Genomic DNA, 22,632 nt, shown 5'->3' on the forward strand with positions numbered 1-22,632 from the left:
ATTTATCAAAACAAGTGTGGTCAGGTTGCGGCTGCTCATTTACAGCAGGAGACGATACATATATAATTTGGATGACAGCCTTGGGTATTTTACGTTGGCACAAGCATTGTATGACACAGCTAGATTAACCAAATGAGTTAGAATGTTTGGTGAGGCCACCATAAATGAGAAATTTATGTTCTCTCTCTGCTTGTTACCAATTGGCAATAATTTTATCAACACACTAATGGCTCCGAACCTTAATCAGTGGTGATCAAACTCGGGATAGTACTCCCACTAAATTAATCAACACTTTCGTTTGAATATACTTACAAATTTGCATCAATTGTTTTTAACTCGGAAGCGATATTGGCTCCAGAAACGAACCTCCATTCCGAGGTCGTTGTGGATGTTGATGTAAATGACTCTAGGATGGATCTTGTTGGAGAAACCAAAACAGGTTTTGGTGGAACTTGTAGGGAGTGAAGGCTTCCCTCCAGCATTTCAACTGCCTTCTCTATTGCTGGTCGATCTGACGGCTTGGTCTGAATGCACCACAAGCCCACTAAAATCATCTTCCTTGCTAATTCTTCATCTTCTTCGTTCATGATACCTTGTAGACTTAGGTCCTTACCCAGCTCGAGATGTTCATAGATCCAATTTGGAAAGTATACTTCACTAGTTTGCCTCATGTTAACATTGTTTCTCACTCCAACCATCTCAAGAACAAGCATGCCGTAGCTGTAGACATCTGATTTGTGAGAGACGTGTCCAAACGCTCTAGAGAACACTTCTGGAGCAATGTATCCAGCAGTTCCCCTGGCACCTAACATTGATAGAATGCTCTCCTTTCTCTCGCACAATCTAGAGAGGCCAAAGTCAGATATTTTGGGGCAGAAATCCTCGTCCAAGAGAATGTTGTGAGGTTTTATGTCAAAGTGCACTATTCTTGTGTTACAACCTCGGTGCAAATATTCCAAACCTCGAGCAGTCCCAACTGCGATACTGTACAATGTCGTCCATTCCAAGGTACAAGTTGTGCTAGATGGTCCACTGTTAAGAAATTTGTCCAGTGAACCATTGGACACGTACTCATAGATTAAGGCTCTCCTATTTCCTTGGTAACAAAATCCCAAAAGCCCTACTATGTTAACATGGGAAGTTCTACTTATACTGGCTACCTCATTTATATATTCTTCTCCGTCACCATTAGTTTCTGTCAGGACCTTTACAGCTACTGCGCGACTATCAGGTAGTTTTCCTTTGTATACCTGACCAAATCCTCCCTGTCCTATTTTATGGCTGAATGAGCTTGTTATTTTCTTTAGATCTGAATAGCTGTACATCTTTGGAGCATGAGATCCGTAATTTCTCATAAATTCTTCAATTTTGTGATCTTGTGATTCAATCTTCCAGCAAATCAGTGACTTACAGGATGACCCTTGACTTCTGAGGCAATAGATGATTGGAACTGATATTATGGCCAGACCTGCGATACAAACTGCGGCAACTGCATATAGATATTGTTAATAGATCAAGTACAAACGCAGTAAAGCAGATTGAGGGAATGACACAGGGATGCTTTACCTATTGCAGCTGTCGGAATCCTTGATGAACCTGCAATATGTGCCAAGAACTTATCATTCATTTCAGGATTTTATCTGAGCGCAACTACAAAGGACTATCATGAATGAACAACTCAAGCGAACCGTGTCACAGTTTCAAAATATCTCTTTCACAGAGACTACAAAAGGAAAAATGAAGGAAAAGCTATAGATCGAGAGAATTTAGAAAAAAAAAAAGGTGAATTGCTGAATGACTAGTCAATCCAGAAGAGTTCAAGGACTTGAACATCACGACCATTAATGAACTTTATTTTTGCAAGTCCATGAAGAAAGACTAACCAAAACAAGAATTAAGTTGTATATGCTTTTCAAGCAGAGTTTTTCTCAAGAAAGAATGATGAAACAGGTGGCTCTCATCAAAGATGCATTCGACATGAATTAGGTAGAGAAAGTTCCAAGAAAGTCGCAAGATCAAGTTTTGGATACTTCCCTAATGTCTTTTTGAAGTGATAAATATAGTTTAAAGGGGATGTTGGATATAAGCTAGATTCATCATCTACCAATTTTCGTAGTTCATATGTTAGTAATTGATATGAGAATTCATGTATGGTTTATACCTGAACTAAGGAAAAGAGTAATAGTAACTAAATTAAGATACATAAGGTATACGTTTGAATATGTAGAAATTCCTAGGAATTATAGCTGTTTTATTCAAAGTCTAAATTGGGACAAGATACTTTCTCCTACAACTTGTCTTCAAGTGATTCTAGTAGTAGTAAATTATGAGGATTAGTAGAGGAAAGATTACCGGGTAAGTCTCTTTGTCCATCGTTGCAGTCGTTTGAATGAATACCATTTAGACAATGGCAAGCAAAGTCTCCAGAATCTGGATTGGATCCACATCTTCCACCTGAATTGCCGCATTGTTGGCACTTAGAATCAATACCTGCCGTCCAATTTACTGAAAAACCGCCAGCAATGGCTCTTCTCAGAACTTCCATGGAAGCTGTAGGACTGGCTAATGCCACAGCATTCGTTTGATTGACCCTAGCTATTATTTCTTCCTGGCATGTTACCAGAGTAAGGTCGAAGGGAACGTCGATCAGCGTATATATACCAAATATATTGCTATTGCAATTGAACCTATTTGGAGACGAAGGTGGTAATTGCAAACCAGGGCGGACGGTGCAGCCGAAATACAGAGTAATATTCAGGTCACTCGAAACATAGCTGAAAGTGTTTAAATCAAAGGAGGCATTCTCGGGATTATCCAAACAAATACTACTCAGTAAATCATCCCGAGCCAGGGTTACAATTCGATTAGGGGTGTTGATATCTATCACTTCGTATCTTGTTGATTCAATTGCAATTTTGGGGATGTTACTTTCGCACTTGATCTCAAAACTTGGATGACCACAATACTCTAGTTTCCCCCCTCCCCAAAAAGGGTAAACTATATCCATGCCACGGCAGCGAAACGGCTCACCACAATTCCTGTATCGCTCGTCATCTTGACCGAGGGATATGGGCATATGGAGAAAGCATAGAATGATAAACAGAATGACAGTTGAGTGGAGATCTGAGAGCATCTTTTTGGAGCAAATTCAGTCGAATCTTTTTTTTAATTTGCCTTTTAAAACTGCTTATCCAATTCTTACCTCGTCAAAGAATATGCTCTGCTTTCAGACTTGACAGTTGACCGGAGTAATATTGTCTATTTTCCTTATCAAAGTTGTAAAAATAAAAGTCAAGCATCAACTCTTGGGAGTATGACTTGGTTTACTTTTCTAAATTGGGAGTAAAAACATTTGAACATTACTCCCAATTTAGAAAAGTAAACCAAGTCATACTCAAATGAAACAAACAGAAGAAAGTACCTAAAAATGCAACAAAAAATAAAATTATACATAATTAAAATCTATATATATTTATAAAGATAAAACCACATTAAATAAAAACAAAATTTGGCTCAATCTTTTGTTGCCTAAATACATAGATGAAAATGTTAAAGAGAAAAAACAAGTTGTTACAGTACCCTCCTAAGGGATATATTAGTATCCTAGGGACCTTTGGGGGAATTATCTCCAGACAGGTCATGATAGATGTTTTCAGCCATATGCCAGATTTGTAATAATATATTATCCTCGATCAGCAACGCTAACGGCGACCCAAGTCTAAAATTTTGCTTGTATGGCAACCATGAATAAATAGCAACTCTGGTGGTCCATCTCCTGCATTTTCTGGAGTTTGTTCTTCATCGACCCCATACTGTGATTCTCCTACCAAGGCAACAAGCATGTTTGTCCAAGAAGCTAAGATGGTTTCATTCTTTGGATTCCATCTAGCCTGGAAAATCCTCTTTGTGACAATCCAAATGATGAATATGAGTGTATGTGTGTCGTGGTTCTGATGTAACCATTTGAATTCTATACAATGAAGGATATAAGCGTGATGTAACCCTTTAAATTCTGTACATAACTGATTATAGTCTTTTCATTTTTCATGCACCCTTTCAAATTTCCTAATTAAAGTCTTTTCAACTTTCAAATTAATTGACAGAAAATGTTTCAATAATATCATTTAATTAATTACTTTTTAATTTGTTGTAAGGGCTAAATGGTAATTCAACTTTGAAGATGGGAGCTTCCGACTTTTAATTATAATAAAATAAAATAATGATGATGATGATGATTAATAATATATGATGATATCACACACTCTTTGTCACTGGACCAGATCCCTAAGACTGAGTGAAGATTTATTAGATTAAGTTAAAACTGTTAAATTCAAACAACCAAAACCATAAAAAAGATTGCTAAAGAAATATTTTCTTGACAGTAAAATTAAGCTGTACCAAAAACTAAAGAGGTCCTAAATTGTCATTTTCTCTCTAGCTTATTAGTCAATATGACTCATTCAAAAAATGTAGAACACCAAAAGAGAAAAAAACGTATGTTGATTTCTCTATAACTTGTTCCAAAGTTTCCAACGCGCGGTGAACCATCACCATCTCCACCTCTCTCCTTGTATGATTGTCATTGATTAGACTACTGGCAATAATGATATGTGGAACAAAATCAACTACTTTCACACGCTTTATTCTGTTTCAACTATATAAGTAAACTTCAGATAACTTCCACGAAAAGAAATGGAAGCAAAATAGAACTACCAGGAAAGCTGGGAGCTAAAATACTTATAGTTGGTAACTTAATCAATTACCAACTCTTAGAAGGAGGTACAGGAACACAAGTTAAATACCTTGAGCAATGCTCACCAGTATTTTACTTAAGTTGATGACATGGAAGAGTCCTGAGAGATGACGGAAATGTGACACTAATGGGGTAGTTAAATACCTTGAGCAATTTCCGACCTCAATATCATACAGCTAAAGACGAAAAGAAAGAAAAATTAGGCACTGCTAATCTTGGGACTACTCCAACAACAGTAACTAAAAAGACATCTATTACTGAGAGAATTGAAAAAGAGATTTTGTTATGAAAATATGGAACAAATTTCCTTAGCAAACAGTTACACACAGGTGATGATACTCCAAGAGCTTCTGCCACTAAAGTTGCACATCTTGCATAATATACAAGTATGGAAGCTCATATGAGTATAAAACTACAAGCTTTTCATGTCAAAATGTTACATTTGATTATACAGGGGAAAAAGGGATGCACTACTTACTTTATTTCTCCGTCACCACTTTATATCTTGATGGCACAGATAACTCAACCATTTACACCTACAATTACACTCACAGGAACTGCAGTTAGAGCTCATCCCTTGTTTGCATAAACAGGCACATGTTAACTTCTTAGGCGGGTCACTGGTGATTAATTAAAGGTGGTTTCCCTCTGTATTTTAGGAATCACCACACTAAGCCCTTTCTTCTCCTAAACCTGTCAACACGATCTGTGCTCATCCGCGACTTCTCAGGTTTGTTTGACTTCTTAGTCTTTTCAAGTCGACTATCCAAACTGTTCCTTGAAATTTCAGGAAGATCAGGTTTCAGGTCAAATGTGTCGGTGGCACCACTTTCGGCAGGTTTACTCTGATTTTCAGACTCTGTTGATGCATTCTGGGGGCCATTAGCAGCAGGCTTCGGTTTGCCAAGACCAAGAACAAACTTCTTTAGATGTTTGATATACTCTGGGTAAAGTTCAAGATTGCAGTGTCCACCTCCATTTAACCATAAAGGTTCATATTTTTCTTTACATAGCTCCCACAGCTGTTTCCCGTGGGAGTAGTCAACAACTTCATCCGCTGTTCCCTATACATGTGTTAAAATCCTTTGAGTAAAATGTTCAAAAACAGAACCTTTGGGAGCTACAAGGCCAAAAGGGTCTAAAGTAATTTATTAACCGGTAAAGAATTAGAATCGTTGGGAGGTACAAACACGTAAAGGATCTACAGTTATTATATTAACCAGTAACAGAACAGTTGCCCCACCATCTTTCCCGGACCCATCTCCACTGCGAGGTATTTGTAAATAGATTGAATTTGAAAGAGATTGGAAATTATGGAATAGAAGGATTAAACATTGGAAAAGAAGGGAAACTTACATGAATGACCAGAACCGGACAATTCACTGCACTAATCTTGTCAATATTCTGAAATAAATTGGAGAAATGAAATCAGATTTTATAAGTGGAGATGGAAAAAGAATTACGTACTGATAACCACTGAGAGTGTTTTACCTTGTATATGTCAAACCAATATGTCCGCTTGACAGGGTACAAAACTCTTACACCAGACAATATTGGACTATGTAAAACAACACCTCGTAAATTGGGTACTCGTGATGCAAGATCAACAGTTGGGCCACTGCCAACAGATTGACCATAGAGTATTAGCTGTTCATCTTTGACCCCATATTGCTCCTTTAGGCATTTATATACTGCATCAATGTCCGCGTACGTATTACATTCAGATGGCTGCTTCAGAGAAAGGATGATTTCATTATAATTTAAACAGCAAACAGCAACAAGGGAATAGACCCATATGAAACTCAAATGATTTCCTAGAACAAGCACTGAATGAAAAATGCAAGATTACGAACTGAAACTTTCTTATATACCTGTGCCAGGTCTCACACAAATTTGTTAATAACATTAAGCAGAAAACTATATAAAGAAAGAAAAACATGTTTTAATGCCCAAAGCAACATTCTAATTAAAGTTTCACCAAGCGAGGCACAAAACGTGTTGAGGTGCTTTGCCTCGCTTAAATATGCACTTCAGTATCTTCATCAAGGTTCTAAGACATACTCTTCCTGGTCAATAAGCCTCTTGTGAAGAGGCGACACTTAACAATCGATACTTTACTTTACATGAATTGTCTTTAATTTTTTTTGTTCATATATCTGCCTTTCATGCTTATAATTATTAGTCTTGAACTAATCATATATATTTGAATTTTTTTCTCACTTCGCGACCTTTTTCATTATCTCACGCTTTATTTGCACTTTGAGAGTTTTTTTGTGCTTTTTGCTTTAAATAACACTGAGTTCCACATGCCCAAATAACATAGCATGATTGCCAGCATCTAGAAACTAAAGAAATGAGGTAATAAACAAAGAATTATTCAGGTTTCGAAGCCATGAATAAGATTTAAGAATGTACAAAAACCCCGATCCAATTACAGATTTAAACTTTTCCTTTTTTAAAAAAAAATCTAAGAAAGCCAACCCAAATTGGTGAAATGTTAATGCTCTAGCTCTTCCAGCATCATCAGAAATTCGATAAGGCATATGTTTTTCACCTTATCGTATGGTATAGATGGTAAGCAATATTAATATTCCCTTAAAAAGATGCTTGAGGGACAAAAAAATGCATACTGAAAGGTCTCCCCAAATCTGGTAAGAAAATCAAGATATGTGATGCGTGTTGCAACATATCACATACAAAACGTGATAGAGGCAGAAGCAGAAAAAAAAGAACAATATTTCTTTCATATATGGATTTCATGAAGGGAATTAGACTTAAATAAAATTCCAGACACGGTTTGTCGTGGGAGTTCACTAAATGAAGAAGTGGATGATCCATCATTGGTCATTGTACAAACAGGGCAAGCAAGCTCTTCCTTGAGAATTTCAAAATGAACGCTAAAGCTTTTAAGAGTTCATTGACAAACAGCTCCTGTTCTTAGACCGGTAACTGGTCAGGGTTATAGGGAGTTTATGACTAAACACAAGCCCATTGCCAATACTACACCTTGGGCATTCCTTCCTAGGAACAAAAAAACTCACCATTATAAGACAACAAAAATTAGCAGTTAAGTCCAAAAAGTGCATTGCAGGGTTCAGATAATTTCGCAGACCCAACTACGTGAACTAGTTTGGTTAGCTAGTGATTCAAGTTGTGGTTCTAATGAGAAAGGAGAAACTAAGCTAAAGGTTAGGTAACATATGTGGTGGTACTGAAAGAGCTTTGATGTGTTCTATAACATCTGCCGAGTAATCAATGCTACCTTAAAATAATCAATGTTAGTGTGTTCTTGCAAATAATGCTTTCAAATTATAGGACATATTCCTCCCCCAAACGCAAAAACAAAAAGAAGGTACAGAGGATAAAGGCGGACGTGGACACACAGGTTGGGGGGCAACGTAACTAAGAGAGCCATTCCATTTAGGGCGAGACAAAATGGCGGGTTGGGGCAGTCTCGTGTCTGAGCCAATTGGTCAGACGACGACTACTTCACGTATTGGTTCAGTATTAGCTGCCTAGTCCTTGTATATTTGCAAGTGAGCAAAACAGAATACCATTGTCTTTATGTTTATTCGCGCATCACAAAATGGCCCAAGTGATATCCATATTAGATTGACTTTTTGATGTTGTAAAATAGATGAAAAACCATCTGTAATAATAGAGTACAAGTAACCTCCAAACTTATGGTTTGGAAATGATTCTTTTGCATTATTAGCATCGGTTAGAGACTGATTTCCCTTGGCATTATATATCATTGTCCAAATTCAGAGTGACAAATTACTGGAGCGACTACAGAGGAAAAGATATCTGTTCTCTGACATCAAATTTTGCTTCAGAGAATCTTAGGAGTTAAGAGTTTAAGACCATGTAGCAACATGGGTGACAAGTGACGTTAAATGATTAATACGAGGCCTGAAGGAGAGGTGATATAACATTGACATCATCCATGGTCTTTATAACTAAACTTCCGTGTAAGAAATCTAGAGAAAATGTTTTTTTTTTTCTTTCAATAAATAAGAAATTTACTGAAAGTGAGCAAACGAAGATTTTAAGAAAGAAATCCGTCAATCTTTACATGAAGGTTGCATAAGAATTTCGTAAATATGATATGCCCACATATAAATGAAAACAAATATAACAAGTATATAGCTCAGGGATGAGGACATGAGGTTGACACCTGGCTTCTGCCATATCTTAGCAGCATTTACTTTTAATCTTCTGAAATTTTAATGAAGTCCAAAAAGGTAAAAATTAAAGTTCTACCATCACATTCCTCCATTAACAAGTATCGTTGCAAGTTAGAGCTGGTTGATAAAGCCAGTTTTCAAAACAGATGTCAATTTTCTTCCTACTAATAATGTTATTATACAAGTAACAAACTGAAACAGGTGAAGGCAGTAAGGTTTTTCTCTTTGTCCCTGTTTTCTTTATGAACATGGGGAACAAAAAGCTGCCAAGTACATATGACCAAGGAAGCAGGTATCTAACCTTTCCACTTGATTGTCCATATCCAGAGTAATCATACCTAAACAAGAAACCATATGAGCAACGTCAGGAGGGTCTGAGAAATCAAACGGCAATCCTACTGTTTAGTTTGACATTAAAAAAGTTCTAGAATTGAAGCAAATGAATGCTCTATTTACGAAACTAGAGAGAGACAGAGAGACCAGGGGGTTCAACCATAATATTTACTTAATCGGGGGTCTTCCAGATGCAACTCGCAATAGGTCAAATTGCACAGAAGATAGGAAATGATCACGAGTTACTAAAATCTAGTATAGAGTAAAGTTGTAAAGCGAAACAAGCTGCTTGCTTGAATTGGACTCCTGGACCTCAAGCTTGGCTTGCTTCTAACATCTACTTGATTATCAAATTATTATCCACTAGTAATCATGTATCAACCATAGCATCAATGTTAGGGAAATACAGCACAAAAATAACAATTTCATGCCATCCGCACGTTATAGGAGAGTCAATATAAATAACCTAATGTTAGTTGCATTTCAGAAAATTAGTTTGACAGTGTGTCACGCACTACAGTTTAAAACAAACAACCACAAATTTTCTCCAATTTCGTAAAATCTCAAAAAGAATTCTTAAAGCTATGACGGTCACAACATAAAGCTAGGAAAGTCACGACACGAAGTAAAAACATCATGTCATTATCATCTTACAGAGAGAATCAAAATATACAGCATAAAGTAAGTCATGTTTCGGAAACACATTTGACTGTGTCATGCCCGATAAATTAAAACAAACAACTTCTTCAAACTTTCTCGAATTTTGTTAAATCTCAACAAAATTCTCAATTTGGAGTATGTTCTACTAAAGATGTATTATTTCTACTCAACTAAATATCTTGGCCCAAAAAATGTTAAGTATTATACTTCCAAGTTCCAACCATTTCTCTTATTCAAGGAAAAGTGATCCAAATATGGAAGTTACAAATTCTCAATTACTGCATAAGCTGTCTTTGATATTGCTAGATTCAAGAAAATAAGAACAAAATAAAAACTTAAAACAGAAATAAGGTTTCAGAGAAAAAAGAAAAAGATAAGCTTTAGCTCAGAATGAGATAACAGAAACTAAATTGAGAAATTAGGAAATAAAATTGAGCTAATTAGAAGGGAAGCTTAATTAAATTACCCCATGAGATTAACACGAAGACGGAGGCTCAATTCAACAAAGAGCTCAAACATCTGACCCAAATCAGCAGCATTACCATGAGAATACAGCATAGTAGCAGATGCCTTTGGATGCTTCACATGAACGGCCACGATTTCATTTCCACGGCGAGTACGAAGTTTCAAAAAGTCTACTCCATCTCTCCTAGCTACCTCAGGTATGCTAAACTTGCCGTCGTCGGGAACCACCGTGTAAGACGGCGGAGTCGGTGGGAAGAAGGCGAACTTAGCAGCGATGGAAGAAGTCACTCCTCCCATTATCTACCGTAACTTAATGCTACTGCACCAATCATAAAGCAGCCCCCGTTTCCCTTATCTACTTCTTCAGGGCGGCGCGTGGAGGTCAAGGGAGGCGCGTAGCGGTTTGAAAAAAAAAAGGAATATGCTATGACTAAGAAAAGGTTGTTGGAGGAAGAGGGGATATATTGTATAACGTTGGAGTTTTCGGATTTTATGCAACACTTTATGACTCATAAGTATGATTGTAACTTGTAAGAATTTGTTCAATTTTACTTGTCATGAATTTTAATAAAAGAATTAATCAAATTGATTTTTATAAAGCGAAATTCGACAAATAAAAGTGATGAATTCAATTAAGAAAAGCTTAAATGAATTAATTCAAACAAAAATATCAACAATATTTATAATAATTGTTTAATTATTAACTTTAGATTAGAATTTTCTAACCACGATGTTAAGATAACTTTAATTACCAAACCACGGAAGAAGGTAATGGAGCTTTTTGACTATTTAACCATTGTAGAAATGCACCTTAATGGACTTTAATTTAACATACTTAATTTTGGTTACAAATATATCTAGAAGAAAAGAAAATGTTAGTTCAAGAAAGCATAAAATATTATTAAAAAATGGTCTACCAAGTACCAACCAACCAACCATGAAAACAAGAATATCATCGTCTCCCAAATACTATATATTCCTCACGTTTTGTGCATATCATAGACATGTTCGAGGAAGAAATAGAAAAGTTGATAATTCTTAGGAGAAAGGTTTTTCTTTTTATATATATTTAAAATGCTAAAATTCAAGGAGAATATCTATTGAAGTGAAGGTAATTATTCTTGACCGATTAATATTAATTCTTCCGTTTTAATTTATCAGATATTTTTTCTTTAGACAAATTTTTAAAAAAAATGTCACGTAAAACAGATGGATTATGAAATTGGTGCAGCAAGTTGGAAGATGGAACCAAAGAGAAAAGGTTAATGGGACAAAGTCTTTTCCTCTTTCTTGTTTTTAAAAATTGTGTACTTGCCAGCCCAAGGAATGATAAACGCCTATAACGTATCTATGGAAAACATTATTAATTGGAGAGCATCAATTATCAAAGATTGTCCTTTTAGGTCAAACCAATTGAATGAGAGAAGAGAGAGAGAGACAGAGTTAATGGAACACGTCAAACATAATCCCATCTGTACCATTTTCAGATTTCCCTTTTCTTTTTTTTTTTCACAATCGTAATGTCTACATCAACTTATAGAAAAATATAAAATTTAAAATTAATGAGATTTTATAGCTATAAGTTTAATATATTGAAATAATCAAGTTTGTAGTTAAATATATTTATAATAATTTGAAATCTTTTTTTAATATAAATTTATATAAAAAAGTTATTAAGTTCACGTGAATTACACCTAATCCACTCCAATGGAAGAGGTGGTGAAGTATGTTCCTTATGATGCAATAAGACGAAAATCTAAAGGAAAAGAAACCTAAGCTATACTTCCTTTTATTACGTAAAGAAATAGTGTCCCATATGATTGAAACTGCGAAACACGTTTCAATACAAAAAGTTAAAGAGATGTCAATCTTCTACGCAAAGAAATGCTATAAAGCGCAACTTATATTTAGCCATCACCAGCTACAATATTTAACTAAAAGTATTTTTTTAGAGTTGTATTGAATAATGATTAATGAACGTGATGAAGAGAGTGATGCATAATGGAATTATAACCATTTCTTTATTCTGTAAAAGAATATAAATCATCAAGAATATCTGACAAGATACTACTATTATATAAATTTTGTAGGGCTTAAAGTAATACCCACATGAGAATTATGAATGTGTCTTAATTTTGATGTTCAGTTCAAAATAATTTAGGAGGGTTTATAAAAACATGGAAAATACTGGGTGCATCAGACCAATCATAGCAATTACAAATTAACATAAAAGTCAATATCACTTAACCCTGGTGAAAGGGTAAATATATACATGAAAAACACATATCTTATATATATTGAGGAGGGGTCGAGGTAGACAGAGGAAGAATTAGAGAGACGTGAACTCTAGATAGGAGAGTATGGACATCGAGGAGAAGACATGTTTTTGATGTTTGTATAGACTATAGACATTTGGTGTAGATACAAGAGAATATAGAAAGAGATATATGAAGAGAGAAAAGAAATGAAAAGGGGAAGATAATTGAGGAAGTAATGGACCACCACAATCACCCCATTGTATATATTTGCACAGCACAATAATAATGCGCAGAGCAACCAGTCGCCTTCCATACCTAAAGCCATAGCGGTGGCACGTCGACATGTCACGATGAACAATTACTATTTTACATGACTCTTGTTTCCGCATACTGCCAAAATACCTCCGCCATGGACCCTTTCTGCCTTTTTTTTCCTTACCATTTTCTCCGCCTGATGTCACTCTTCATTGATCAATCCGTTTCTTTTGCAATTCACCACTCATTAATCTTTTCAACTTTTAACAACATCCAACCAGGTAGTATTCTCATCAACTTATGCAGATCTCGACTATTACATTCATCTCTCACCGGTACACACTAGTATTGGGACTTGAACCTGTCACCCTTTCAGATTTCTAAAGCAGATTTTCCAAGATCCAAGTTAGGAGAAAATATGTCATATGCAAGAAATAAGCTGGAAACATACTAAAAGGGGTCATCATCAGTGTCTAAGCTTCGGGTTAGCATGACATACCCTCTCGAGAAAAACGGGAGACATATTTGGACTAAACATGAGCGGATTCCTTATCCACTCAGGGGCATCTCAAAGTCCCCAGTGACAAAACAGAACACCAGTTCTGCACGAACCAAAAGGATGACTTCAGAATATAAGTTCCAACAGCAACGCCTGCTTGCAGTGAAGAAATGATATCTGAAATGTGGAGTGACTAGCCATGCTTAACTTAGCAAAGAACAGAAGGAAAACGAAGGTATCACCAAGCTCAATTCTAACCGTAAATGACTCCCTCTATGCATCAAACTAGATATAATGGGCAAATTGTTGTCTCATAATCCACAATATGGATACCTCCTCTTTGTCAATATGAGTGAACTGAAAATAAGCAAAGACCATAAAGTAAGTTACATAAAGACCTCAAAAAATTCCCTTCATATAGGAAGTTCAGCTGGATGACTGACTAAATTTGCACGTAATCCAGGACCAGAGACCCAATTAGCACTCTTCAGAAAAGTGTATCGAACCAAATCATCATTGTAGATCAACCAGCCTCAACCCTACTTCAAATTGGAAATGAAAGATCAACAAACGGAACACTGGAAAATTCAAAATTCCGATTCATCTAAATGAAAATTGACATCAAATAGCTGGCTTATAGAGGAAGACTAAGTGATACCTCTGATTCAGTGATTTCTAGAAATTAACAAGTAATGCTCCATTAAGACTGCTTTAGATCAACTAAGTTCATTGAGTGTCCAAAGTGACCAAGTTCTCCTGAGTGGCCAATCTGATGAACCAAATGCTAAGAAAGAAAAGTCTTTTAAGTTTTTGCAAATGTAGACATGAAACAAAGGAAGGTCCCTTCGGGGACATCCGATAAAAAAAAAACAAAGGATGTTATAGTAACTAACAGTAGGGACAAACCTGAATTGTCAGCATTTCTTCTACAGCAAGCACGCTGAAGAATATTGTCTGATGGCTAGAACTGTAAAATCCACAGATCAACTTTAATGCATAAGCTAGCATATTGTGAAAGACAGTCAGAGGTTAGCACTGACCTCGGTATGCCTATATGAACTCATACTAGATTGTGCAGCTCCAGTTGGAAGTTCTTCCCGGGGAGATAGAGCAACTGTGCCTTGTAAGCTGAGCAAATAAATTTTATGCTTGATCCATCCGCATCTGGAAGAGAACCTCCAAAAGCTATCATTTGTCTGCTCAAAACTAACAGTATGTCATTGTGTTTGCCTTTACAAGAGGAGTGAATACTTCTACCCATTTATAACTGGTTAACATAGGTTGTATTCTCAGTTGCATTATCCCTTAAATTTCAACTTCCACAAAATTGTTATAATGTAGAAATCTTGGCCAATAAATAAGGTTGAAACTTCAGTGGCAAAGTTGAGCACCATTCTTTATTAATAATGCAGAAGCTTAGCCATTTGAATTTTAGACTGGACCTTCCTTGCTTCATGCGTAAGTCCACAACTACGAAGACCATCAATAACAATTCGTTTATCTGATTTAAGAATATTCATGCCACCTCTAATACACGATAGTAGTAACTTAGATGCTGCACGAAACCTCCTAGCTTGGCAAAGACCACGGACCATGGTAGAGTAAGAAACAGAATCTTTCATATCCATTGACTCAAATATATGCGTAGCATAATCCAATTGACCAGTTTTACACAACCCATTGATAAAAGAATTCCACGCAACCAAGTTAGAATCAAAACCTGTCACACTCATACGGTTCAATTGTTGCTGGGCCTCTTGGAAATTACCAGTCCTGCACAAGCCATCAATCAAGATAGCATGGGTGTACTTGTCAGATTCCAAGCCTCCATTTTCTGCCTCATATAACAACGTATAAGCATTATCCAGCTGACCTTCCTTACAATATAGATTAAAAATGGTATTAAAAGACACAATATCAAGGGTAAAGCCACTTGTAATAATATATCCCAGGTACTCATTAGCCTCAGTTATCCTCCCAGTTTTAAGTAACATACTTGCAACTGTACAGTAAGCAAAGGCATCATATGTATATCCTTTGTTTCTCATCTCTGCAAAGATTTTAAGGCCTTCTTCAAATTGTCTATATCTGAAGCAACATTTCATTACTGTAGTATAAGTGATGGCATTCGGGATATGACCTGATTCTACCAATTCGTTGAGGAACTCTCTTGCAACGTTTCCTCGTCCTGACTTGCACAACCCATGAATAAGAATGTTGTAAGTTACTAACTGAGGAATAAATCCATGACACTTCAAACTCCTAAATAACATTAGGGCATTCTCCGTATATCCATTCATACACAGCCCATTAATTAAAATATTGAAAGTTGCTGAATGAACAGATATATCTTTCAAAAGAATATCTTGAAAAACCCTGTAAGCTTCGTCTGGCTTCCCGAATTTAAAGAAACAATTCATTAATGTGTTGTAACTCCAAATATCAGGAAGAATTCTCATCTCAAGCATTTCATCAAACAGGTCGAGACATTTAGATAACAGAGAATATCTAGTAGCTCCGGCAATCAAAGCGTTATAGGTAATAACATCAGGGTTAATTCCAGCGTCCTTCATCCTATGAAGGATGGAATAACCAGCATCTATGCCAACAACGCGGCAATATGCAGCAATCAATGTGTTGTAAGTGACAACATCTGGTTGTAATCCAATTCTTATGCCATCAACTATAACAATTTCAGCTTTCTCTAATTGTTTGGCTTTACAAAGAGATGCCACACAAACATTCATTAACCTTGTTGATAATTTATCCTTGATTCTCCGCATCTACTCAAAACAGTTTACACCTGAAATCTGAACAACTTTTCGAACAAAAGTGACAGAAAAATACTTCTCAGATATCAAATGCTTATGAAATCTCTGTTTGAATGGAAATGATCAATGCACATGAACATATAAAAAATACAGAATCACCGATTTGCACACAAGAACAATGCATAACTGAAAGAGTAAATACCTTAAAATAACGAACGAAATCAATAGCCTTTGACCGGCTATCTAGCAAGAGAATGAGAAAGAAGATTTCAAAAACCTCTCTTTGCCAGTGTCTGGACTTTCGCTAAGCCAACACTTACCGCCGGTAGAAAGACCACCGGGGAATTTCAAAAGACTTTCGATCAAGTTTTACGAAGAAAGCCCATAAAGTCTACTAAATGTCAAATACATCCTTAATGTATTGTAATTAAGAGGAGTTATGATAAAAGTATCAAAAAGTGAACAAGTTTGATCCAAAGTTAGTATGTCCGTCTAAAAGTAACGGTGAACCAAGTATGTGCATTGCACGTGACTCGTTTTGTGGACAACATATTGCTTTTTGATAAAGGCGAGAACTAAGTGCCCGTTTGAATTGACTTATTTTAGGTGTTTTTAAGCCAAAATAACTTTTAAATAGTTTTGAAGTGTTTGAGTAAAGTTAAAAAGTGTTTATAAGCACTTATTTTAAAGTCAAAATAACAAAAATAAGTCAAAAGTCAATCCAAACAAGCCCTAAAACGGTGGCTTAGATAAATACATTATCCTCGATATAGGCGTGAACTAACATTTAAGATACGAAACCTCAAACAAACCTAACCAATCCAAAACGCTATTGTACTTTTTTGAAAGCTAAATTTATTATATTTCAGTGATACAACTATTCACTTCATATTTGTTATTACATCACTATTAGTGATTACAAAGCAGATTTCGGAAACTCTCCCCTACATTTGATAATCATCTAAATTATCACAATGTTTGTTAATTAGACATCAAAATGTCCCTATTTTCTGATATATATTTTTCCCCAATTAAAATCTAGTTAGCAAAAAAAGATAGTAGTACTTCTTAAAAGGACGAAATTACACGAATAAACAAATATATACTAGTTAATTAGTTAATATAGTTATACTCACTTATTTATAAATCACCATTGACATTTAGCATTAACTATGTGGGCTTTGTTTCGAGTGTATATAATTCGCCACTGACAATTCTTTGTTTGATTTGTATTTATATATATGACGATTTGTATTTGTATATGACAGTAATTTTCTTTGGTTTTTCAGTTTTATTATCGAATACATTCAATCTTTTTTGTATAACTTTTTAAAGTTTGTATAAATATGTAGTTTTCAAAAAATTATAATATAATATGTATAATTTTTGTATAATGTGATTTATATAATATAATGTGTATAACTATTTAAATTCCAGTTGTTTGTATTTATATAAATACATTATTTCGAGTTTTATCATATTTGTATCATTCCAAAATTTATATTACTCCAAAAAAAGGATCTAATTTTAGATCTATAGTTGTATCCATATTTGTATAAATCCTTAATTGTATAGTTATTTTAGTTGTATATTTCAATATTCTACTTATACAAAATATATAAGTACAAAAGTCTACCAACATAATTATACTTATACAAATACAAATGAAAATAACTCATTATACAAATATATGGAAATTATACAAACGTATCCGCGAATTATATAAACGAATAAGATATAACTATAGCCAGAAAATATGCAAACTATAGTTAAAGTGTCTAATTAAGTTTAGGGAAAATTATGCGGTTAAGCAAACTTAAACTACTTTTAGTCATCATAGTTATAGATTGCTATAATTACCAATCGTGACTAATATTAACCATTAATTACGTCAGCTGACTTTGAGTTTGTATAATTAGTCACGTTTGTATAATTCGCCACATTTGTATAATTCACAACTAACAATTCTTCATTCGATTTGTAATTGTATGCGATGTTTTGTATTTGTGTATGATAGTGATTTCCTTTGGTTTTTCAGTTTTATCACCATATACATTCAATCTTTTTGTGTATAACTTTTTAAAGTTTGTATAAATGTGTATTTTTTGAATTTTGTATAGTATAATTCATATAATGTAATTTGTATAACTATTTAAAATTCATATGTTTATGTTGTATCAATTCGTTATTTCGAGTTTTTATCATATTTGTCTAATTCAGACTTATATTACTCAATTATACAAAAGCACGTGAATTATCGCGAATTATACAAACGAAATGCGAATTATACAAATTATTGCCCTCTCTCGCCTCTCGAATCTCTCCTCCCTGTCCCAATCTCGCAGTCTCTCTCCTCCCTCTCTCAATCTCGCTCGCCAGATATACAAATACATATATATACAAGTTACATATATACAATTGTCTAATCAATATACATATACAATTCACCTCTCTCCTCCTTTTCCCAATCTCGCTTGCCAATCTCCTCCCTATGACATGTAGATACGAATCGTAATTAGCAAACTATAGCTATGAAGCATAATTAAGCTATTTTGAGTGGCTATATGCGAAAGTTCTCCTTAAATTTATTATATTGGCTATTTGCGAAATTTCACAAAAAAATGCCCACGACCCGACTCAAGCTACGGCCCATATCGTACCATTTATAAAGTTAGCTACGATTAGGGTTTATACGACAATTTCCGCCATCTCAGTACCCCTCCAACTCTGCTGCCGCAGCTGTAACATCTTCCCGCGGAAGCGCCATGGTATTTCTCACCAATTTCCGTTTCATGAGTGTTGATGCTTTATCATATGTATTCGCTTTAACTTGAAATATCATTTTTGATTGTGCAATGAGAACAGGCTTCAGAGAAGAAATTGAGCAACCCCATGAGGGATATCAAGGTCCAGAAGCTTGTCCTCAACATCTCCGTCGGTGAGAGTGGAGATCGACTCACCAGAGCAGCAAAAGTCTTGGAGCAACTTAGCGGCCAATCCCCTGTTTTCTCTAAGGGTATGCTTTTGAATCTTCTAACCCTTTTCCATTTAAGTACATTAATTATCTGTTGTAGGAAATATTAGCTTTGCACCATGAACATTTATCTAATGTGTGAAGTGACGCTTATGTATACCTTCAAGCTGTTCCTTATAATCCAGTGGCGAATCTTGGATATCTGTAACATGGGTGCATCACTAAAAAATCAAGGAAAAAGAGATTGATCCCTAATCTACTTAATTAAATAACTCAACCTTCAACCAAGTGCACCATTTGGTATTCTTGTAGCATGGGTACCTGTATATAGTATTATGCAAGTTTTAGAAAATATATACATAAATTACCTAGTTTATGGAGAGACCACAGATTCACATGCCCCAAATTTTGTCTATGGTGATTGTTTAACTTATTGTTTGTCTGCTAGTATTTTCTAGTTTATCATTGATTTTTAATCAGTTGAAGTTTAAATATCAGCCTGAATAGAATAGAAAGATGCAAAAATTCATGTAGCCTAACCCTTTTTTTTTGGTTGCATTGGAGCCTAGCTGATTGCTTGATAATGGCAGTGTAAATGTTGAGTCATGGAATTAATCCATGGTTAATTTGATCTATATGCATTCAATCTGTTCCTTGCAGTGGCGAATCTAGACTTTCTATAACATGGGTCCATGGAAATTTATCCCTAATCCTCTAGTTAAATAACTCAACCTTCAACTAAGTGCACCTTATAGTCTTCTTTGTAGCATGGGTGCCCTCATATAATATTATACAAATGTAGATAATGTATCCACAAAATGCCTAGTTTTACAGAGACACCACCGGTTCACTTGCTCATTTTTTGCCTATAAATTTACCCCCGGTTCTTTGTAGGGTGATTGTTTAACGTATTGTTTCTCAGCTAGTTTTTTTAGTTTATCATTGATTTTTAATCAGTCGCAGTTTAAATATCACCCTGAATAGAATGGAAGGATGCAAAAATTCATTTAGCCTAACCCTTCTTTTTTGCCTTGGAGCCTAGTTGATTGCTTAATAATGGCAGTGTAAATGTCAAGTAATGGGATTAATCCATGGTTAATTCGATCTGTATGCATGTAGATGAAATTTCTTTTTGCAATTAATGAAGGCACTAGCTTATTTGGTTCATATTTTTGTATTATACTGGGTGTATAATTTTTAGCTATTTAGGCATGCTAGTATTTGTGGTAGATCTTGGTTGAAGTCAGTGTTTATCACAATTTGTTTGTGTTTATGAAAAACACGCCATTCACAATTTATGGATAGTGAACTAGTGTCCTGCTTTTGTTCAAAAGTTATTTGTTTTGAAGTGTTTATTTGTGGACATTTAACTGATGTTGTATGTATCTCCGCTTTCCCTGTTTGGAGATATTGTTAAAAGATTTACCCTCTTTATAAAAAAAATATTTGATCTCTCATGTTATTGTTATGGTTCTCATTATCAGCAAGGTATACTGTGCGGTCCTTTGGAATCAGGCGTAATGAAAAGATAGCTTGCTATGTGACTGTCAGAGGGGAGAAAGCTATGCAGCTTCTTGAGAGTGGATTGAAAGTTAAGGAATACGAGTTGTTGAGAAGGAACTTCAGTGAGACCGGCTGCTTTGGGTTTGGTATTCAGGAGCACATTGATCTTGGAATCAAGTAAGCAGATCATCATTTAGATCTCTTTCTGGTTTATAGCTTTCACGAGTTACATAATTAGCTGTATTGCATAGGAGGTAACCTGGAGCTAGTCTTCCTTTTTTCTTACAAAACAAGAAAATCGCATTAGCGTTGATACCCATATAACTTGGAAGTAGTTTAAGGAAACATGATTTACTTTTTTCATATTGTTTTCTTGGATCTATCTTATGGTTGCCGTGTCTTACTATATTAACTCGAAAGATTTGCATCTGCTATTTTGCATTTAAAATTTCAATCTATTAATGTCTGTCATCCTATTTTTTGTAAAAAAAATTCAGATATGATCCTTCAACTGGTATTTATGGAATGGATTTCTATGTTGTATTGGAGCGCCCTGGCTACCGTGTTGCCCGTCGTCGCAGGTGCAAGTCTCGAGTCGGGATTCAGCACAGGGTCACTAAGGAGGATTCAATGAAGTGGTTCCAGGTCAAATATGAAGGTGTTATCCTTAACAAGTCCTCAAACATTCAGTGATAAGCTGAGTGCCAACTTTTGGATCAGCTCGTCTCCTGGCAAGTTTATTTTTATGTATTTTTGTAGACAGCCATTGATATTACTATTAAAGGAATGTTTGGAGAGATTCTAGTGGGCAAATCAGTATGTTTTATTTCTCATTTTGGCAATCAGATGAATTCAAATCTTTGTTATGGTCATTGTCAGTTGTTGCAATTTAAGTAGGAATTATTCAACCACACAATTGTGTTATTACAATGCCTAGGCGTTTCAAGTAAATCAGGTTTGGAGCTGGATGTTTTGTGGCATAGAATGCATACAAGTACATCATTGGTGTTTTATTTGCTATTGGTGTTTGCGTTTAGTCTCTCCTCTTTCTCTAAACATCTCGTCAATCTTATCATGCGCCATTGCATGTGTTATGCTTGAAATAGTTGGATGTCTATCTCAACCGCACACAGTAAGTTGAAGCCTGTGGCAGCTTACCTTAGAACTCTGTTTGTGGGCAGTGACTGAGCTCTGATTTGAAGGAGAGATGTTAAGGGACAAACCTTTATATATCGGTTACGCATGAAGGCATAATATTCAACGTTCGACTCGGGTCTAATCTCGACTCGTTATGTTGCTCAACCTTATTGTCGCATAATATTAACTACAAAATCTCACAAGATTTTCTTTAAACTGTGGTCTAAAAAGTCTTTAATCCACACCTAAGATCTAAAACCATGATGCTGGAGAATATATATATAGCTAGCCCAACTAATCTACAATTAACAGCAAGTAAGGATATTGTAGCGAATGACCCAGCCAGTTTAATACTTACCTGTAGGATCCTATTAAAATGAGGAAACAATACAAATCCCTCCGTCAGATACATGTATCTCGGATACATGGGTCAAATTGTATTCAAACATGATTTGTATGTATATGTGATACACTAATACTCCTGCCCACCTTTGTCCTCTGTTGCTTGCCTCTCTCCATATGTATATGTGTTTTAGAGTGTATCTACTATCAAAGAAACATGTATCTAGTGTCATATGCATGTATATGACTTGAATTGGTACGAAATTAGTGAGACAATATGTAATCATTTCAAACTATAGTGTGAATTACTCCCTCCGTCCCATTTTATGGGAGGTACTTTGACTCGGCACAAAGTTTAAGAAAGGAAGGAAATCGTTTAAAACTTGTGGTCTAAAATTAATGATAGAAATTTGTGTGGCTGTAAATCAATTTTATTAAGGGTAAAATGAACATTTTATAGTTAAATTGTTACTTAATATAGAAATGTGTTATTCC

At 35.3% G+C, this 22,632-nt stretch overlaps 5 protein-coding genes across 5 annotated transcripts; 1 reads left to right on the forward strand and 4 right to left on the reverse strand.

Annotated features, from left to right (window-relative positions):
* Positions 1–308: 308 nt before the first annotated feature.
* Positions 309–1,696, reverse strand: LOC125822054 (LEAF RUST 10 DISEASE-RESISTANCE LOCUS RECEPTOR-LIKE PROTEIN KINASE-like 2.5). The gene is made up of 2 exons (XM_049501428.1): positions 1,567–1,696; positions 309–1,489 (listed from the first exon to the last, which is right to left on the reverse strand). Exons 1-2 carry the CDS (start codon positions 1,625–1,627, stop codon positions 309–311), a joined length of 1,242 nt encoding a protein of 413 aa, XP_049357385.1. The 5' UTR covers positions 1,628–1,696.
* A 555-nt stretch (positions 1,697–2,251) lies between these two features.
* On the reverse strand, positions 2,252–3,156 carry LOC125822357 (LEAF RUST 10 DISEASE-RESISTANCE LOCUS RECEPTOR-LIKE PROTEIN KINASE-like 2.1). Its single transcript, XM_049501754.1, has one exon. It carries the CDS (start codon positions 3,131–3,133, stop codon positions 2,288–2,290), a length of 846 nt encoding a protein of 281 aa, XP_049357711.1. The 5' UTR covers positions 3,134–3,156; the 3' UTR covers positions 2,252–2,287.
* Positions 3,157–5,007: 1,851 nt separating this feature from the next.
* On the reverse strand, positions 5,008–10,911 carry LOC125822355 (uncharacterized). The gene is made up of 5 exons (XM_049501751.1): positions 10,400–10,911; positions 9,242–9,278; positions 6,245–6,481; positions 6,110–6,157; positions 5,008–5,817 (listed from the first exon to the last, which is right to left on the reverse strand). The coding sequence occupies exons 1-5, from the start codon at positions 10,693–10,695 to the stop codon at positions 5,416–5,418; spliced, it is 1,020 nt and encodes a 339-aa protein (XP_049357708.1). The 5' UTR covers positions 10,696–10,911; the 3' UTR covers positions 5,008–5,415.
* Positions 10,912–14,459: 3,548 nt separating this feature from the next.
* LOC125822348 (putative pentatricopeptide repeat-containing protein At4g17915) lies at positions 14,460–16,567 on the reverse strand. The gene is made up of 2 exons (XM_049501744.1): positions 16,384–16,567; positions 14,460–16,228 (listed from the first exon to the last, which is right to left on the reverse strand). The coding sequence occupies exon 2, from the start codon at positions 16,191–16,193 to the stop codon at positions 14,811–14,813; it is 1,383 nt and encodes a 460-aa protein (XP_049357701.1). The 5' UTR covers positions 16,194–16,228; positions 16,384–16,567; the 3' UTR covers positions 14,460–14,810.
* A 2,298-nt stretch (positions 16,568–18,865) lies between these two features.
* LOC125822365 (60S ribosomal protein L11-1) lies at positions 18,866–21,450 on the forward strand. Its single transcript, XM_049501763.1, has 4 exons — positions 18,866–18,949; positions 19,047–19,197; positions 20,640–20,835; positions 21,156–21,450. Exons 1-4 carry the CDS (start codon positions 18,947–18,949, stop codon positions 21,349–21,351), a joined length of 546 nt encoding a protein of 181 aa, XP_049357720.1. The 5' UTR covers positions 18,866–18,946; the 3' UTR covers positions 21,352–21,450.
* Positions 21,451–22,632: the final 1,182 nt, after the last annotated feature.

The sequence above is a fragment of the Solanum verrucosum genome, unplaced genomic scaffold (genome assembly GCF_900185275.1).
Source record: "Solanum verrucosum unplaced genomic scaffold, falcon-dt-bn FXZP01000103.1, whole genome shotgun sequence".
Lineage (NCBI taxonomy): Eukaryota > Viridiplantae > Streptophyta > Magnoliopsida > Solanales > Solanaceae > Solanum > Solanum verrucosum.

Coding starts and splice junctions, on each gene's coding strand:
- LOC125822054 (XM_049501428.1), bottom strand. CDS start 1,627: ATGAATGATAAGTTCTTGGCACATATTGCAGGTTCATCAAGGATTCCG. Junction 1,490..1,566: donor GATTCCGACAGCTGCAATAG/GTAAAGCATCCC, acceptor ATCTATATGCAG/TTGCCGCAGTTTGTATCGCA.
- LOC125822357 (XM_049501754.1), bottom strand. CDS start 3,133: ATGCTCTCAGATCTCCACTCAACTGTCATTCTGTTTATCATTCTATGC.
- LOC125822355 (XM_049501751.1), bottom strand. CDS start 10,695: ATGGGAGGAGTGACTTCTTCCATCGCTGCTAAGTTCGCCTTCTTCCCA. Junction 9,279..10,399: donor CTTCGTGTTAATCTCATGGG/GTAATTTAATTA, acceptor TTTCTTGTTTAG/GTATGATTACTCTGGATATG. Junction 6,482..9,241: donor ATGGACAATCAAGTGGAAAG/GTTAGATACCTG, acceptor TCTCTGAAGCAG/CCATCTGAATGTAATACGTA.
- LOC125822348 (XM_049501744.1), bottom strand. CDS start 16,193: ATGCGGAGAATCAAGGATAAATTATCAACAAGGTTAATGAATGTTTGT.
- LOC125822365 (XM_049501763.1), top strand. Junction 19,198..20,639: donor ATCCCCTGTTTTCTCTAAGG/GTATGCTTTTGA, acceptor TCTCATTATCAG/CAAGGTATACTGTGCGGTCC. Junction 20,836..21,155: donor CACATTGATCTTGGAATCAA/GTAAGCAGATCA, acceptor AAAAAAATTCAG/ATATGATCCTTCAACTGGTA.